We start from the raw sequence: 18840 nt of genomic DNA, 5'->3' as shown, positions 1-18840 counted from the left end.
GCCAGAGAGACAAGGACCGACGGATAGAACAGCAGTCTCTGGCAACTCTGACTTGATGCTCACAATCAGTTGAGGAGGGTCGGGAAGCCCTGGTAACTGAGCTAGTCTTTATATACCGCCAGTCTACACTGGGACACTTTCATCCATCAGGGCTGCAATTCCCTTTGTGGGTTAAAGATTTAAGATTATATTAATCCCTACCCCCATCACCAGGCACAGCAATGATCAGGTAACCCAGCTAAGCCTGCAAATGGTAACTTTCAGAATCTTATCATTCCTGAAGTTTCCAGGTCCAACATTTCTTTACAAAGTAATTCTAGTAAATGATGAAGGCTGCTTCTTAGCAGTCTCCCTCACTTCTGAGTGGAGGGTCCAAATGGAAATTAGGTCGAAGACTCTGGGATGCAGGTGATAGGAAGGATTTTTATACAAGAATCTCCCAAGGATCAGAACAGTGTAGGATGGTAGCAGGGATGGTAATTACTTCAAGGACAGTACTAGTTGACAAACACAACAGAGAATAAAAATCTATAAACTTGCTGGTTGAAGAGAAAAGGCAGTTGCTGTTAACTTTCTGAAATGCTATTTGGAGAAGGCTAGAGACTAAATACATTATAAATAATATTGAAATATTGAAAATATTGACATGCTTTGCTTAGAAATCCTACTTAACCCATCAGATTTTTACCTGAACTTTAAATAAAATGCATTAAGCCAACACTCGACAAAGTTTAACAAGCATTATGGCAAAATCTAAGTATGGAACTGGCCCCTCCTTCCCCAGTGGTAAATAGAACATCAACAGACAGAATATTACTTTCATGGACTTGCAATTCCCATTATCTTAACCCTTTCAATTGCATTTTAAACTCACCCAGCTTTTCAGAATGAAGGTGCAAAATATTTCTATGGATTCTTTTTGATTTGGTAGCGTTTATAATTGACATGTTTAGGCATTAGGTAAGAATAGGCTCAAGAAAACTGAATTAAAAGCATTGCTCAGGTTTGCACCTACAAACCGAGTGGTGGAGGGGGAGGGGCATCTTTTAGTGCCAGGTATGGAGTCACGTGGCTTCTACAGGAACATTCACTGAGGATGATCTCTAATACATCTTTAAAATCATACTCTACAGAATCATCAAGTTAAAATTTCTTTTCCTGTGTACCTGGCTCTAAGTCGATAGTCTTTCAAAAGTGGATAATAATCCGACAAATCAATTTCCCAAATCTGATTCTATGCATACCTTTCTTCTCTGTTGATATAAAGAATGTGAAAAAGAAAGATAAAACTAAAAATGTCACAGTAAAATTCTTAAACATTTGTTGTGGATTAGACTAAGACATACTGACAATTCATAAGTAAAAACTGCCATTTAAAATATGCTGTTTCCATTGATAATGTTTACATAATATTTCACATTTTTATTTGCTAGCAAATCTTTTAAAAGCTACAGATCAGTTCAAATCTACAAGATCTCCCCTCTCCCTCAGAAATTAACTCATATTTATTTTTATTGCTTTAATGAGGTGCCGGGCCACAAAGTGCCAGGATGATTAGAGACAACGTAGAAAAAAGCAGGGTAATCAGGATCTGGGTAGATAAATGGTTGACTTCGTGTAGATAAATAGAAAGCTCGGAATGTACCCAAATAAATGTTACGCCCAGGGGTACAAAATGAACAGACCACAGGAATATTGTGAAAAATCAATAGACCATGAAATAGGTTTTAAAAAATGTGCCCCTAAGGATATCGATTTGCCCTTCCCCCTTTCTTTATCTTGCATACACAATAGCTCTGAGGGACCCACACCCTTAGGAACATGGTTAGACTGCTAACGCAGTCTGTATTGTGTGTGAGTGAGTGTGAGTGTGAGTGTGTGTGTGAGAGAGAGAGAGAGAGAGCGCCTGGTATTCAAGTCCGAAGTCTTGGCGTCTGAGACAATGCCACATCGTACCTCTAGCTCAATGATTACACAGGATGGTTTGTCCGGGTTCTGACCAGTTCAATGGCAAGGAAATTATTAGCACAACACTGGAATTCTGGCTTGTGTCTGTACCATGCCTTTTGGGCTTTCATTTCCATATTCCCTTTCTTTCTCCTTTTTGGGTCTCTTCTACTGGCCTCTGCTGACAAATGGTTGCTTCTACACCAACAGATAATCTCCCTGGCCAAATACAGCCTGATTATTTCTACTAAGATAATGTTTCTGGTATTCTCAACTTTTGGTGCATTAACAATAAATAAGAAAAAGTGCTTTTAATTTCTATCATCTGTTAATGACCATTTTAAATGATGAAAATAACTTTCTCATTTTGAATATGCCAGTAATCCCCAAACAGAAAACATTCGTATAGAAAAATATAAAAATCGTATAAGAAAAAAAGCTTTATTATTTTTGATTGGACAATACCTGTTTTAATTGCATATTTTAGAGTTGTTTGACAATGCGTCAAAATTTCCTCCAGATTTTGCGGCTGATCTGCCAATTCCCAATTATACTCTTGCAGAAGCTCATTGGGATAATGAAAATCAATGACTTTGGTTGATCTATCGAAACTTTTCACCACATACTGAAGCAAAATGTCCATAACATCTTGCAAAAACGCCAAAGTGGGACTTTCTCCATCACAGGCTGGCAGCAGATCTAGAGCGGAATGGAAACGACACCTTTTAATTTTACCGCGGACAGGTTAAGGCACGATCCCTACCCAGCAATCTCCGTTGGATGGAGAGATTTTACATTAAAAGGCAGCTTTTGGAAACGCAGAGTATTTTCTGTGAGGGGAAGCATTTTTCAAAGACAAAGTTGTGAATGAAGAGAAACTACAATATTTCCTTTCGCCACATTAATTCCAGCCTTTGAATTCCTAAGATACTGTTTGCTTCGTGTCCCCTTCCCCAAGCTGGGACCGTGCCTCGTTTCCTCGAGGTCACGGGAGTTTGTTCTCGGCATTTTTCTCAGTAGAGACCCTGGATGACGAAGGAGACCCTTCCTTCCAGGCGGGGAGGTTGGAGAAACATCTGCCCTCGGGCAAAGCGGCCGCCGGCTTGGAGGTGTAGCTCTCGGCCAGCCCGCTGCAGACGCGCTGCTCCACAATCGGCGTGCGCATCTGAGCGTGTCTGCGAGTGTGCAGGCGAGTGTGCCAGGCGGTGTGAGCGCGCGGGAAACCACGCAGCACTCACGCGAGCCGAGCGGAGTCTCTGTTAATCCGCAGCAGTAGCAGACGGGTCCGCGGCCCTAGGACCCCGGCAGGTCGGGCTTCGCGGGCCGGGGGGCCCGGGGGGATTCGGACTCGGACTCGGGGGCCCGGCCCGGGCGGCCTTACCTGTTGCGCGTAGACCCGCGTAGTCCACCGCGGCGTGGCCGCAGCCGCAGGGCTTCCGCTCGCAGGTGCAGGCGCAGGCGCAGGCGGCCTTCCGGGCAGAGCCCCGCGGGGGCCCGCGCCCGCCGCCGTCCGCCGGCCGCTCGGCGTCCCCGAGGAGCAGGGCTGCGGGGACGCGGCCGTCAGCGCCCGCCGCCGTCAGCCCGCGCCCGCCGCCCGCCGCCCGCCGCCCGCGCCCGCACTCACCGCACAGCTTGCTCCCGAGGCCGCCGGTGAACTTCTGGGCCGCCTGGCACCAGGCTCGGGCTGCAAAGAGAGGCGGCGGGCAGCGGGCGGGTCCCCTCCGCAGCCCCGGCGCGGTCCGGCCGGCGCCCGCCCCAGCCTCCCCTCGCACAGCCCCGCGGCCCGCAGCCCCCGGGCGCGAGGCCCGCGTCCTACCTGGGCCGGGGTTCTCGGGGTCCCCGGCGCCGTCCTCGGCCCCGAAGGACCAGAAGCCGGAGCCCGGGGCTGCCATCGGCGGAGCGGAGCGGGGCCGGGACCGAGGCGCGGGGCGGAGCGGCGGGGCCGGCGGGGCGCTGTCCCGGCTCCGAGCTCCCGCCCGAGTTCGAGCCCCGAGTTCGCTCCGACTCCGTCCGCAGCGGCTCCGCCGTCCAGGCCGTGACCGGCCGGCGACCGAGGCGGTTAAAGCCCGCGCTGCAGCGCTGTGGAGCGGGGACTGCAGGCCGGGAAGGGGCGGGGCGGGGCGGGGGCGGGGCCGTCACTGCGGCGCGCGGGATCCGGGCTCGGGGCGGCCGCGTGGGCGGGGCGAGAGCTTCCCGCGCCGTGGGCTGCCTCGAGGCGGCTGGGGCGGCGGGGCCCACCTCTCCCGCGCTGGCGGGCCCCGCGGGAGCCCTTCCTTGACCCTCGTGGAAGGGGCGACGCGGGCCGGGAGCGGCCTCAGGTGTCTCGCCCTCCGGCAGGCTCTGGGCGCCAAGCTCTGCCCTCGCCCCACGTGCCGGAGCTAGGCGACCTCGGGGGAGCCCCAGGATGCCCGAGGGTCCAGCACGGAGGACAGTTGGGGCCCGCGGGGCGCCAAGGCTCGGTCGGGAAGCCCGACAGAGCCTCGGAGTGAGACCTGGGCCCGCTGGGCTTCCCTGGGCAGCCCTCCTAGCTCAGACGCTGCAGGTGACAGAGGTAACGAACGAACTGAGCGGGCCACCGGGGTCGGCAGTCTGAGCTGCGAGAGAGAACCGCCCAACCTCGCTCCAGCCTCGCAGGTACGACTCAGAGCCTGCCTGGTTCTTTGTTTAAACCCTCACCAAGTCCGGCGGATACAGTATTTCGCTTTAAGCCAACAGGCTGGGGTTGCAGAAATCTATATCTATATCTATATCTATATCTATCTATCACACAATGGATGAGTGGCGGTAAATACAGTCTTAAAAACAAGCGTTTAATACACACACAAAAAGCTCCAAAATAAATAGATTGAAACAAGAGGAAGGTAGAAATCGCAGCACCTGAATTTCCGTTTTTTGACTTAATCGCTACTTTTTAAATGCCATTAAATCTTGCAGCTCTAGAGTACATTGAATCTGATGATGGGATTTACAATTTTTTAAAAAATTTAAACACCCCCTATTTCAGATGCAAATGGAGGTCCTCGTTCGTCTTTCCAAGGGTCTCTCCCTGGACAGCAATTTGCTTTGTAAAGAATTTCTCTTCTCCCATCACCCCCCACCCCGGCTTGGGGTTGGCGTTCACAAAAGAGAGCGGGAGGTAATAATTACAGTCATTAGTTCACAAAGGAGGCAGCCACCAAAGGCAAAGGGAAGGCAGGAAAAAGCTTTCCAAGGCCCTTCCTCGGCTGAGGGAAGAGAGACCCCACGCTCGAGGCCTGAAGGGAGTGGTTTCCTTGGACGACCTACTTCTGGTCCACAGCTCTAACATCTAACATCTAACAGACCCAGCAGAAGAAAAATACGGTATCCGGTGTGTTTTCCCCTGTGTGGAGGGACAGAGAAAGCGGGAGCGATGGAAGGAAAGAAGAAAACCGCAAAGAAATACAAAAGAAAACAAGAACAGACACAGGCAACATTCCACCCAGGGCCAGCCTTTTGGTTCCCAGCCTGTGGTGGGGCGGCTGCAGTGGGAGGGCGGACTGAGGCGCTTCGGGAGAGGCCCAGGCTCGCCTCACCACCCAGCGATGGGGAGCGGCTGCCGGGAAGGGAGTAGGGACGGAAGGACGGGCGGGCAGCCACGTGGCCAGTGCTGGCTCCAGTGCAGGGCGACAGGTGGGTGGAGGTGGAGGAGGCCGGCCGCCGTGCGCCCCGTGTCCTTGGGACCTGCTGCATTGATGTCCTGCATGCAGGGCCAGACCCAGCCTGCGTTTCGCACAGCCAGGGAGTGAGCCCCCGACCCAGCGAGGGGGTGGCGCTAACCCGGGGAAGCAGCGGGGCCTGGGCGCACCTGGGTTGGTCTGGCCTCAGCTGAGCTCTCTCGGTTTGTCCGGGCCTCCTCTGCGAGAAGACTGGGTTGCACAGATCCCTCCCTGGGGAGCTTTCCGAGCTCACTCTGGAGAGAATATTATAGCTGGCGAGCAAGCTATGGGCCGGCTGTGGACGCTCTCACCTCCCTAGTCTTCAGGCTGCTTCCGGGGTGCAGAAGCCAGGGCGCCTGCAGAAGGGACAAGCCCCAGTGTGGACAGAGCCCTTCTGGTTCAGTTGCCCGTGGACCCATTTCACCACCTTTTCTCCCCCTGGCCGGCTGCGTAGACCCCAGCATCATCCATTGAAGGGCTTACCACGGTTTATAAAATAAGTTGCAGTCAATGGACAAACGCAAACCTCCGCCCACCCGCTGCCCTTCCCTTCAGTAACACCCAGTTTGGAGCAGTGGACACCGCCTCAGAGCAGGACAGGCTAAAATCGAACAGTTCCCTCCAGGATGGGACCGGCATTTGTCCAGGCCGGACAAAGGAAGCCACAGTGGCTGGGAAGGCGTGTGTGTGTGTGTGTGTGTGTGTGTGTGTGTGTGCGCGCGCGCGCGCGCGCGGGCCGGTCTGGAGATTTGCTTGTATGACAGGTACGGGGGGGGGGTAGCCTGTGTGTGTTTTGTATGGTGGGCTGGGGGTGGGGGTGCTGGTGGAGCAGCAGGCCCTCGGCCCCCTCCCTGCCCCTCCCACGGCTGTGTCCCCAAGCCCAGCCTCGAAGGGAAAATGCTGGCCAGGGTGCAAGCCACACTGTCCAGGCGCTGCCTTTATTTAGCAGTCTTAACAAGCAAGGAAAGGGAAGCTGGAGTCTGAGAGGAACCTCGTCTTCAGCGCCCCCCGCCTCTCCCGGGCTCTGCTCTAGCACTCAGCCCAGCCTTGAGTGCCCGTCCTAGCTCTGAGAAAGCTGTCTGAAGAGGGAAGGTGTCTCTGAAGTCACCCAGGAGACAAGAGGGGCGGGCGACAGCTTAGGTGCAGGTGGGTCCTCCACAGCGGTTGCAAACAAATGAACAAAGAGACGCCCTAGGGAGCCTGGGGCAAAGCTGCCCTCACTGGGGCTGGTGAGAGGAGAGAACGGAGCCCCAGGGCGGGGCCCGGAGCCCCCAAGGGCTCTGAGCGCTCCAGGCCCTCTATGGCCCGGCCTGGAGGGAGCAGTGCTTGGGCAGCCAGCGAAGGTCAGCTCCACCGCTCTGGTGGCCGTGGCCCCGCAGGCTACGGGGATCCGGGCGGTGGCTGCTCAGGGGCTGGGCGGCAGCTGCTGGACCAGGCGCCGGCGTCGGGAGGTTTTGCGCAGGAGCCTCCGGTAGTCGTAGGGGCTGGCCGCCGGCTCGCAGGCCTCCTCCTCGGGGCTCTGGGCTCCCGCGCACCTGCAGAGACCCCTCAGCGTCAGAACCGCGGGCATTAGGCCGCCCACCTCGCCCGGACAGCCCCGAGACCTGGGCATTTCAGAAAGGCTGTCAGGTTTCAGGCGTTTGCTGTGATCCCTCAGCAGGTCTGCAGGATGGAACTTGGGACTCTGTGCGTGACAGCTAAGCAGAGCGCAGAGGTGTGGACCAGAAAGGCAAGGTTCCTTGGATGGGAATCACACACAGCCAATACACAAATACTTATTTTTGTACCTTAATTTTAAATACTATTTGGTCAAACAGGGAATCTCAAGGTGCCCAAGTAGACACTCACGTTTTGGATTTTTAAAACAGCTGGAAGATTTCTTTAAAACATCCCACTAAATCTGACCAACCCTCCTGCTAATGGTGGAGGAGGCGTCCACCCTGTTAGCCAATGTTTTCGTATTTTTAATGAGGCTGCCAAGCCAACTTTACCTGGGAAAAACCCCCCACCAACCGTTAGCTTTTGATTGTGCACTTTGCTTGGGGAAGTGAGGTGCTCCCTAAAATGCAGGCCTGTAGATTCATTCATTCTCCACTTACCGACAGGAGGGTTTGCCGGTGGATTGGGGAGTGAAGGTCTGAAATCAAGACTACCCCCAGGTCGTGGCGTAAAGGCTGGAAGGACAGAGGTGTTTAAGGAGATGGGGAAGGTTGCAGAGAGGCGGGGGAGGGTGGAGATCTTAGTTTTGGTTAAGCTGGAGACACTGATTCAATATTGAAGAGGAGATACCGATGGAGGAGCCGGTTGGATGCATGCGTCCTAATGTAGGGTAGAGATTTCAGTTCAGGAAATTGAAGTACCTAGAAGATATTTAAAGTCATGGCAGTCTATGCTGACTCAAAAGAGTAAAAGACTGGACCACTCCAATATTGTGAGATGAGGAGGGATCAGCAAAGGACAACAGTTTACAGAAAAGCAGCCAGCAAGGCAAGAGGCAAACTAGAAGTCCAGTCCTGGAAGCCAGTGAAGAGAGGGTTTAAAGAAAACAAGAGCAAATATAGGCCTTAAATGCTGCAAATGGAGAGAGAGAGGACTGAGGATGGATCCTGGGTGGGACAGGATGCGGGCCACTGGTGACTTTGGCAGGTGCAGTGTTAGTGGAGAGGTAGGGATGAAAACCTGAGTGAAGTGGCTCGAGGGAGGAAGAGAGGCTGCGGAGGCGGCAGTGCCCTCCACGTTACTCTCACTGTCAGGGAGAAGAGGGAAGTGAGTAGTCCCGAAGGAGGACTGGGTGAGGTTGTTTGTTGGGATGGATCCCGATTGCCAGAAATTGATGATTTGATAAAACACTGGAGATGTAAACAAGAGAGGGGACAAGTGCAGGATGATGTTCTTACATAGGTGGAAGGGCTTGGGTCCGGCGCACAATGGGAGGCTTGGATTTAGGGTGCAGGCCGTACAGGTCGTGCACGGTATGCTGAGGGCAGTGCATGGGTGAACAGCAGCAAGGCTGACAGAGCTGGTGGTAGAAGTGTGCATCTGAACTTTGCTGCAGTTTTCTCAGGGTAACAGCTGAAAGCAATGAGGGGCTGAGGAGCAGAAGGGAGAGAAGGAAGTCCGAAAGGATGGACTGGGAAAGTGAAACAATAGATTTTTTAGGGAAAGGTAGCATTGCAAAGTAGCTCTAAGGGTTTGCCGAACCCTTATTTATATTGTGTGGCCAGATATGTATTTTGAGTGTGATTAGAAGAGCTTATCTCCTGTCACGTGCAGCCAAGATTATGCAGAGTTGGATTTTCCTGGCACTGGGGCTCGCAGCTGAATATAACTGAGGGAGAAGGGGCTGGGTCACCAAGGGTGTATACAAATGAGTAGGGATGATGAGGAAAGGTGAAGGCTGGAGCTTTGCCTGTAGGTCCAATAAACCTTTTATCCTAGTGGATTCTTACTAGGAAATTAAAAGAAAAATGTATTTTTGGCAAGGTCTTTCAACCATCCTGCACTCTGTGGATACTCAACAGGGAAAGCCTTCGAAAGGATCATGCTGGGTATTGGTGGGACATTCTCCTTTGAGTTCTGTGATATGAGAATTTAGGAATATGCAGTTACCACATGCCAGGTACGTTACAGGATTTTAAGGACATCACAGGATTACATTTTTGGCATCCTCTGCTTCTAGACTGATTCTTGTTGATACAGTTTGTAAGGAAGGAAGTGAGGATCTGAACGCAGGCTACAGGCCCAAATCTCAGGCCTTTCCTACTCTGCCTTTGCTGCTGATGCTTCTCACACAGTTCTCCTATCCTTAGCTGAAGCGCTCTTGTTCCACCTTGCTGTTTTCTCCTTTCATTCTCCCTATATCTCCTTGCCACAGTGAGAGCCTGGGTATCCCCTTGGCACCCCACCTCTCAGTCTCCCGGACAGAGAGCCTCCAGTTCCATCTAGAAGGAGAAGGAAGAGTCAGCCTCCTGCTGCCCTTCGATGTCATTCTCCACCGACCGAGTACCTGCCACCACCTTTATTTATTCACAATCTCTGAAAGAAAAGAACTCTCTGGAAAAGAAACTAAGGCAATGATTTGTATCTGCAAATACAAATCACTTAGAATAAATTCACCAAGAAGGTGAAATATTAGTACACTGAAATTATAAGACATTAATGAAAAAAACTGAAGACGATACAAATAAATGGGACTATATCCAGTTCACGGACTATAAGAATTAATGTTGGTAACAAGCTCAATGCAATCTCTATCAAAATTCCAACTTTTTTTTTTTTTACAGACTAGGAGAAACAAACCCAATTTGTAGAAACCACAAAAGATCTTGAATAGCCAAAGAAATCTTGACCAAAAAAAAATTAACTCAAATGAATTAAAGATTTAAACATAGAGCTGAAACTGAAATTTCAGTTTAATCAGAAGAAAACACAGAGGAAAAGATTCTCAACACTAGCCTGGTAATAATATTTTGGACATGACCCCAAAAGTACAGGAGAAAAACCAAAAAAATGGGATTATACCTAATTGCAAACCTTCTGTAGATCAAAGGAAACAATCAGAATAATGAAGAGATTCCACATGAATAGGAGGAAATATTTGCAAACTGTAATCTGATAAGGGGTTAATACTCAAAATACAAAAGGAACTGAAATAACTCAATAGTAAGAAAACAACCTAATTAAAAAACAGGCAAATATCTTAGCGATATTCTGAAAAGAAAACATACAAATGGCAACAAGTATATTTAAAAAATGCTTAACCTGGTCCTGGGATTTAGCTCAGTGGTGCTGCCTCCCGCCTCGCAAGCGCAAGGTCCCGAGTTTGAGCCCCGGTATGAAAGAAAATAAAATGCTTAACCTCAGTAATCGTCAGGGAGATGCAAGTGAAAATCCTGAGGGGTATGGGTCATAGCTGCTAGAATGGCTTTGCTCAAAAAGTCAAAGGTGGCCAGTGTTGAAGATGATGAGAAAAAGGAGCCCCTGCACATTGTCGGTGGGAATTCAATAGTACAGACATTACAGAAAACAATACGGGAACTCCTCAAAAATGTATGTATACACCATATGACCCCAAATCCCACGACTAGGCAAATATCAAAAGGAAATGAGAGCAGCGTCTCAAAGAGATTCCTGCACTCCCATGATCATTGCAGCATTATTCATAAAAAGGTGTGGGATCGATAATTGTCTATCAATGCATCAGTGGATGAATGGATACAGAAATGTGCTTATTATATACAATGGAACATTGTTCACCTTAACAGGGACTCCTGTCATTTGTGACAACATGAATGAACCAGGAGGACATTACACCAAGTGAGATAAGCCAGGCCCCGAAAGACAAATACTACATGATCTCTTTTGCACTTGGAATTAAAAAATGTCAAATTTATAGAAGCAGAAAGTAGAATGGTGCTTATCAGGGGTTAGGGGCAGAGAGCTGGAGACACCTTGGTCAAAGAGGACAAAATTTCCGTTAGCAGGAATATTCACGAGATGTATTTTACTACGTGGTGACTGTAGGTAAAACCATATTGTACACTTGAAAATTGCTAAAAATGTAAATTTTAAGTGTTCTCATCACCAAAAAAGTAAGTATGTGAGGTAATGCACATGTTAGTTTGATTTAACCATTCCATAATGTGTCCATATTTCAAAACATCATGTTCTATATCATATATGTATACAATTTTTATTAGTCAATTTAAAAACTTCACGAGGCACTCAGTACATCACTGCTCTTGTCCCTTATTTCCAGGCCTACTCATATCTCCCTGGGTGATGGCATGTCTGTCTGTCTGTCTGTCTTTCCCAGTGTGTGTGTGTGTGTGTGTGTGTGTGTGTGTGTGTGTGTGTGTACATGCGCAGAGATGGGGCACACATGTATATTTCTTTACACATAAAGATTCTCTTTCTGAAATAACATCGTCCACCCTATACTCTAATCTCAAATGTCTCCAGTTGCCCTAAAATGTTTTTTAGGGCCATTTTCTGTTGTGTTTTGGTTTCCTGTTTTAAACCAAGGAACTTACCAAGTTTCACTCACTGCATTTGATTGATTTGTCTCCACAGTCTTTCTTAGCTTAGACAACTCCCTGCTTGGAGTTGCCTTGTGGCTTTCTTATGTCAATACTGTATTCTTCTCCTCTAGTGTCAAGCTCCTTGAATGTAAGGATCTCTTCTTATGCACTCTTGTGTTCTTAAATGCCCAGCACTGTGTTTTGCATAAAGTGGCCATGGCAAGTTGTTAAAGTCTTTGGGTCTAAACTCAGAGAATACCCTAGTTAAATTTTCCGGCCCCATCACTTGTTATATAAGTGGCTATTTGCAGTCATTAAACTTTGTAGACTTAGCCTTGACATCTATAAAATAGGGAAATAAGAGTAACTGCTCCACCAAGTTGCTGTGAACATTAAATGGCATAAAAGCATAGTGCCCAGGAAAAAGTAAGCACTCTAGCAATGTTAGCTGCCGGTATTCTTATGCTAGTGGATACTAAATACATGAGCACAGACATCGCTGGGGCAAGTGGTGGTATCTCAGGGACACAGTGCTTTTATAGCATGTGTACCTGTTGGTGGGAAAAAGAGGAGGAATATATTGGGGACCGAATGGGCTCTTCAGATGGAAAGGAGGCAGTCAGTGAAAAGCACCTGAGCAGAGTGTGAAAACTCTTGGATTATAGTTCACTAACTACAGTCATTTAATTGGACAAATCATTGACTCTTTCTGGCACTTGGTGTTCTCCCAAACCAAGTGGTTAGACTGGGCCATCTCTAAGCTCCCACATGTCATAGTCTTGATTCCAAGATGGAAGACTACATCTTTTTTTTGGAGATAAGGGGTAGAAATCATAGTTCAGGTAGATTCTGGAAAAGCAAATAAAGATGAGAATAGCCACTATTTATGGAATACCTCCCCTATGCCATATAGAGTGTTCAGTGCTTTATAATTTCATTTAATCTCTACAACGATAGAGTGAAGCAGTTAGAAAATCTGCTTACAGATTTGGAAACCAGGGCTTCGAGTGGTCAGGAAACATGAGTAAGGTCACTCAACTAAGTAGCCTAATCAGGATCCAAGTCTAAGAATGTCTGACTCTGAAACCTGTGCTGTTAATGCTCAGGTCACACTGGGGAAGGGATGGATGTGAGGGAGTAAATGAACCGCAAAGTAGTAAATGAACTGCAAAGTTAACATCACAAAATTGATGATAAGATAAGAAATCAAATTGAAAATACATATTTTTGTATGACTTTTTCTCCAAAACATTTTTGCCCTGACATCCCTGATTCTAAGAAATTACAAGCCTAATTAAGATAGCGACAACTAAAACACTCTTTAGAGATTAACATAGAGTTTAGATTTGGTATGTAGATTTGGTTATAATTAGGGTGGCCATGTAGTTTATTATACAAATTGAAATACTTTAAAAAGGGGTTGCAGTTACAGCAAGAAAACAGGCATAAACCTGGGTTTTGCTAGGAAAACTGGGATGCCCAATTATGATACTACAATACTTATGATTTTACTTTTAAGCAACATTTCACTCATATGATGCAACATGCAGTAAGAGTGCGGTGTCGTTAGTCTACACATAAAACAAGTGGATTAGAGCACAAAGCTGAACATGCTGTACTTCAGGCTGTTTGTTAGTACCTTTCGTCAGCTTTGAAGTTCTGATTCCGGAGCTCCCGCCCTGGGCTTTGTTCTCTCCAACTAGGGGCGTGGTCCTTCTGTCCAGAGTGACTGGGCAAAAACTCCTTGTAATAGAAATCTTCCAAATCTAACAATTTTCCCTGACTGCAAATGAACAAATAAACACACCATGGCATCAGTCTAGTGTGCTGCTCACACTTACAGGACACTCGCTTTCTTCTTTTGAAGTATTTACTATAACTTAAGAGTTAACACATACATGTCAACAAAAAGTGAGAGAAGTCTTGAGATGTGCAAAACCAGTATGTGCTAAAATTAAAAAGAAAGGCGAGCCTTTTACTTCTTACCTTGCACAGTGTTAGCTGCAGGAGCAGCTTTTCCCGGGTCTGAGGGGGCTGAACTTGGCACGGAACTGGTAGTTACAGGACAGAGAGTGGTAATGGGTCTCAGTCTGGCCAGTCTCCATCAGTACTCACAAATGGCCCTGGGGCCAACCAGAAAAGCTGGCCTTTATGCACGACCACAAAACATATGCAGACTTTATTTCTACCAGTACCTGCACACACAGGGTTTCATGGCCTTAACTGACCTCTTTCACAGGTAACCTTCTGGCATCTTCATTAGGGGATTAAGCACTGTGTGAGATTTTAAGTCCCGCATATGCTGTGTACACGGGGACGTGTCCTGAGCCCTGAGGAGTCTTAGAGTACCCAGGCCCAAATTGTTCTCCCTGTGTGCTCAGCACCTGTAATTTGATGTAACTTCTTTGGAGGTAAACAGCTTTGGAAATCTACCAGGAAACATGTCTTTAAAAGTCACAGATCCCAATCTGTAACTGAGCTTCTAGAAGGTGACTGACTCGTGCATAGGGAACTCTGTGTTCCTCACATTTAACAGAAGAAACTTCTTTCATTATTCCCACTGCCTCAGAATTAGCTGACGTGACTCCTGATTAAAACAGTGATGCATATTCAAACAGTAAAGTAAGATAGACTGAAATATGATAGAAAAAGAGAATCAGGGCCGGGGATTTAGCTCAGTGGCACCGCATCTGCCTCACAAGCACAAGGTCCCGAGTTCGATCCCTGGCACCAAAAAAAAAAAAAAAAAAAGAGAATCATAGGAAGTTAAATGTGCCACACCTACCGGACACACAAACAAACCTGTAAGAATTATAAAACATGAGACTTGACATGTTAAAAGACAAACAACAACAATAAAATGATTTCAGAGGAGGGAAACATGTGGGTATGGGCATGTTCAAATCCCCCAATTAAAATCATTCAGTGTGCTGAGGAAAGCAAATTCTACATTGGGACAGTATAATTCATTCAAAACATATTTGAGTTCTCAGTGACTATTTCATATAGTCCTGGCTCAATATATTCACAATAGACCAGACCTTATAAATTACATATACACTACACATTTACTATATAAACATTTCGAGAGCACACTTCTTCCTGAATGTATCCACATAAAATATGATTTTGAATTTGAACATATGGATTTATATTTTTGTTTGAACAAAATGACTCATGGAAATCTAGAAATGACAATTACCTGTCTTTCCTTGGTCTTCGTTTTTCTTCCTGGATTGACTTCTAAAGGGAATAGGAGAATTTAAAAAGATCTAATATATAGTAATATGTAATGATAATCATATTAGGATTTTAATGAAAGACAAGAGGGAAGAATCAGAATAACAGATTATCAACTTGTAAAATTAGCTAGTAATTCCCAAAAGACCACATAGTATGTGATTCTGAGCAATGCCCCAAAGAGGCAAATCTACGGAGACAGAAAGTGGTCATCCAGGGCTCGGGGTTGCATGTGGGGTGGGCAGTGGCTGCCAGTGGGCAGAACTTTTTGGAGTGATGAAAATGTTACAAAATTGATTGTGACTGTTGTCCTAAGTGACATTTAGTTGCATGTTTTAAGTGGGTGCCTTGTACGCAAGTGATTTGTATCTCCACAAAGCCATATGAGCCCACCCATGCATGCACATGTCTGTATCCATGTAGAATATGTGAAAAATGGTCAGTTTGATATTTGAGTTTGGAGATAGAGATCTAGGCCAGAGACAAAGACTGAGAAACCAGCAGTAATGGAGGTCATGATAGCTGACGAAATTGTCTGAAGAAAACAAAAGGAGAAGAGACTCCAGGATTGAACTCTGGGCATCACCAAGACGGAGAGCAGCCTCCTGAGGAAACTGAAGAGGAATCATCAGAGGGTAGGGATGGACTGGAAAGAGGGCCTCTAACTTGGAAGTCAGTGCAAGCTTCATTTTCTGCCATGGACAGAGGGGCAACTTGTTTCTGACAAATTCTCCGGGTTCCAACATGTTCTCCTCTAGGCGCCCTCCAGGTGGAGAAGTGCAGCTGGCACCATGGCCGTGGGAAGTGCAGGCCCAAGGGACCCCTGGGTGCCAAGGCCCAGGGGCCGTGAGAGGTGGCCGCTCACCAGCAAGGTTCCAAGCAGTTAACTGTGGCGAGTGGAGATGGAAGGGCAGCAGACGAGGCTGAGGATCGGTCCCACATCCAACCAGGAAGGTCCTGGAAGGCATCTGGAGTTCACGCTGATGGCAGGAGTTGCTCAGCTGTTAAAGGGAGTATCAACAGCAAGTGGTGGGACACAAACCATTTGGAGACATTTTCTGATGGAGCCCAAGGAGGCTGAGATTGGCAGTAGCTAGGTGGGGTGTGAGATACTCCAGGTGAGAAATGATGATGGTACGAAACAGGGCCCTTGCTGAGATTAGAGAAGGAAGATGGCCGGAGTGAGTCTTTGCAGGTAGAAGCTCCAGGCCGGAGCAAATGATTTAGGTAACAGGTTGGAGAGAGGGGGAAGATCTAGGACAACTCCAAGGTTCTTAGTTTTGGAAAGCAAGTGGGTGACAGTGCATTCGTGGACAACAGGGTCATGAGAAGAAGGGAGGCCTAGGAAGGGTGATGTCAACGAATTCTCTTGCAAACATGAATGCAGCCAGAAGACCTTAATAAAATTAAGGTCCCTGACACAATGGCTAAGACATGCTTATCTGCATCTCAGAGCCCTGATCTGTGAGATATGCCTCAACCCAGGGCTGTCTGTACAATTAGATAGCCCATTTACTATGCACACACCTCCTTCTAAGTATGGAATTAACTGATGTTCAACAAACAGCCACTCTTCCCCTTTTCTCCCTTTCTTCTACTGTCATGATGACCATTTACTTGAAGGTCCCTGTCTGGAAAGATCCCTCCTGGCAGAGGCCCGCCATGTTGGATTTCCTTTTCTGAGGTGACAGTGGCCTCTGAGTGCAGAATAAGGACAGCAGAGGCAGCTTCTTGGAGGACAGGGTGGGCACATGACCACGGGACAAGCCTGGAGCATGAGGGAGCGGCATCGGGGGAGCAAAGTGCCCAGACATTCAGCTGGGGAGGTCAGCAGGGAGCAAACCTTGACGGGTCTGGTGTGGGTGGGCTTAATGCAGCCTCCGTTTCCACACTGGCCTTCAGGGGATGCGGTGGCTCCCGTCTGATAATGAAAGAGCCACTTACGTGGAGGAGGTAATAGTATGTGGAATCTTCAGGGTTATTTAATGTTTTGGGTTTCCAGGGTCTTCTCGGGGGTCTCAGAAGCTTTGGCTCCTCTCCTTTGGAGATACCTATAAGAAAGGTGGTCAGAGACAGGTGTTTAATTGCCAAGACTATTATCTTGTATATTTTCCTTTCAAGGTAAATAGGAAATTATATACACACAGCTGAGGCTACCTCTGGGAGAAAGAGGAAATGCTTTTATCCCCAAACCAGCCCTCATCACACTCCTCATCACATGCCTTCCTCCAGTCGTCTGGTGGTCTGGGACTTCCAGAGCTGAGGGGTAGGAAAGAAGAGGGAGAAAAGGGGTGCAAAGTTTGGTGATGTGGAATAGAGTACAGCATTTCATAGGAGGAGAGGAGCCGTAGCTGGCAGGAAGATGTTCATAAGGGCTAGGACAGTGATGGCGCCTCCGCTGTCCCCTCTCTGCCTCCCACAGACCCGGGCAGTGGCACAGGCACTCGGGCAGTCCGAGAGCTTCATTTTCAAGTACACTTTGCATGTTGCAGCCCAAATCAAGAGGCTGTGCATTTGTAGGGCTGACACTTTTTAAAGATGCCTACATTATTCTTTGCCAAAACTGAGAACCTCAAACCATTAGTGTTTCCAGATTTAATTCTAAAATATTGATCAAAAAACAATATATCTTGTCATCTTTTCCTGTTCTGTTAATGTAGGCAAATCCTCAACACTGATGGAATGCTGCGGGGCTTCTGGCGCTCTGCATGCTCAGTCTTCGGTGGTCATTATACATTTACAGGTTAATAGGCTGCTTGCTGAGTATTTCCATCTGCTTTCCAAGATGCTTGACCACCCTGTCTGCTGACTGTTCTTGTATAGGACTGGCTGCTTGACAGCCACATCAGGGGCAGGGTGAGCATGGTGCCTAAGGCACAAGTACATTTAACAGACACCAGACCAGGTATTTCTTGGCAGGACTTTAAGAGCAGTATAATAGGAGGTATAATAAAAATATGGTGAATGTTAAAATTAAAGACAATTATGACAGTAAAAGACAAACTACCATCAATCTCCCTTGAAGAACTCCCCTTCTCTTGGAACACTTGTCCCATTATTCTTGCCATTTTCAGAAACAGTTCCAGAAGCCCCCTTTCCTGGGTTTCTTTAGTTGCACTGTCCTGGCTACCTGGAAGGTCTGAATCAATTCAAAATCATTTACCTTCCATGGTCATTTTGACATTGGGGAAGAGCCAGAAGTCACATGGTGGCAGATGTGGCGGAGAGGGTGGATGCAGAGACGCCATGTTGTTTTGATGAGCTGCCTTTTGATGGATGACACACGGTAGCATTCATGTTTCATCATGCCTCATAAAGACATTTATGAAAGAGGATTTCCCAAATTGCTTTTCACAATGGTGAGAATGATGGGATAAGTATGTTCAGAGCAGCAGGAGGAAGTATTTTGAGGAGGATGAATGGCAGTGTGTCTTTTACTGTAATATATTTTAATTGAAAAATTTAAACATTCACTGTATATTTTGATCTCACCCCATAGAGCATTCTATGTAAACAGAATGACTGGCAGTAGTGATGTGGAATAAGGTACAACAGCTTCAAGTAGAAGGAGGACTCACTGATGTTTGACTCCCTAGTCCCATGCCCAGACTACTAGCTGAGCATATTTATCACAATGGCATTCATGTTCTAACATTCCCCAATTCATTCATTTCTAACTTTATGGGAAATTTCTGGATGACAAAGGAGATCAGCTAGTTAGGAGTACTTTGTCAAGATGTAAGGCATGGAACAATGTTAATCAGAGAAAGGCAAAACAATCATACATGACTGTCCTTTTCTGAGTAATACAAGAAAATCAGCTACAGTGTTTGTTAATGAGATCGTGTTGCTATAGACTAGAAATAGAGTGGAAGCAGTTTTCCAGTCTATCCCTGGAGGTTTACCTCCCTTTCAATCTCTCCCTTCTCCACAGGAATAGACTAAGCAAGTGATGG

At 47.5% G+C, this 18840-nt stretch overlaps 2 protein-coding genes across 5 annotated transcripts in view; both read right to left on the bottom strand.

The window, feature by feature from the left end:
* Positions 1-4030, bottom strand: part of Gad2 (glutamate decarboxylase 2) — a 71207-nt gene extending 67177 nt beyond the window's left edge. For 2 of the 4 annotated variants that reach the window (XM_087207154.1, XM_087207155.1), the window contains exons 1-4: positions 3764-4027; positions 3572-3631; positions 3329-3490; positions 2413-2646 (exon numbers count right to left, since the gene is read on the bottom strand). In XM_087207154.1, the coding sequence (XP_087063280.1) occupies positions 2413-2646; positions 3329-3490; positions 3572-3631; positions 3764-3839 (532 nt within the window). In that variant the 5' untranslated portion in view covers positions 3840-4027. Of the gene's footprint in view, positions 1-2412; positions 2647-3328; positions 3491-3571; positions 3632-3763 lie in introns of all 4 variants that reach the window. The other 2 variants (XM_087207157.1, XM_087207156.1) reach the window with 2 other exon arrangements.
* Positions 4031-6022: 1992 nt separating this feature from the next.
* Positions 6023-18840, bottom strand: part of Myo3a (myosin IIIA) — a 420268-nt gene continuing 407450 nt past the window's right edge. Inside the window, exons 36-39 of the mRNA XM_087207257.1 lie at positions 16829-16935; positions 14847-14887; positions 13284-13427; positions 6023-7159 (exon numbers count right to left, since the gene is read on the bottom strand). Coding sequence (XP_087063383.1) covers positions 7030-7159; positions 13284-13427; positions 14847-14887; positions 16829-16935 — 422 coding nt within the window. The 3' untranslated portion in view covers positions 6023-7029. The remainder of the gene's footprint in view (positions 7160-13283; positions 13428-14846; positions 14888-16828; positions 16936-18840) is intronic.

Source organism: Heterocephalus glaber, unplaced genomic scaffold (genome assembly GCF_053883595.1).
Source record: "Heterocephalus glaber isolate CG9 unplaced genomic scaffold, H.glaber_assembly_v1.0 deba00000768, whole genome shotgun sequence".
NCBI lineage: Eukaryota > Metazoa > Chordata > Mammalia > Rodentia > Bathyergidae > Heterocephalus > Heterocephalus glaber.
The sequence above is the reverse complement of the archived record's forward strand: the minus strand, read 5'-3'. Positions and strand labels throughout refer to the sequence as shown.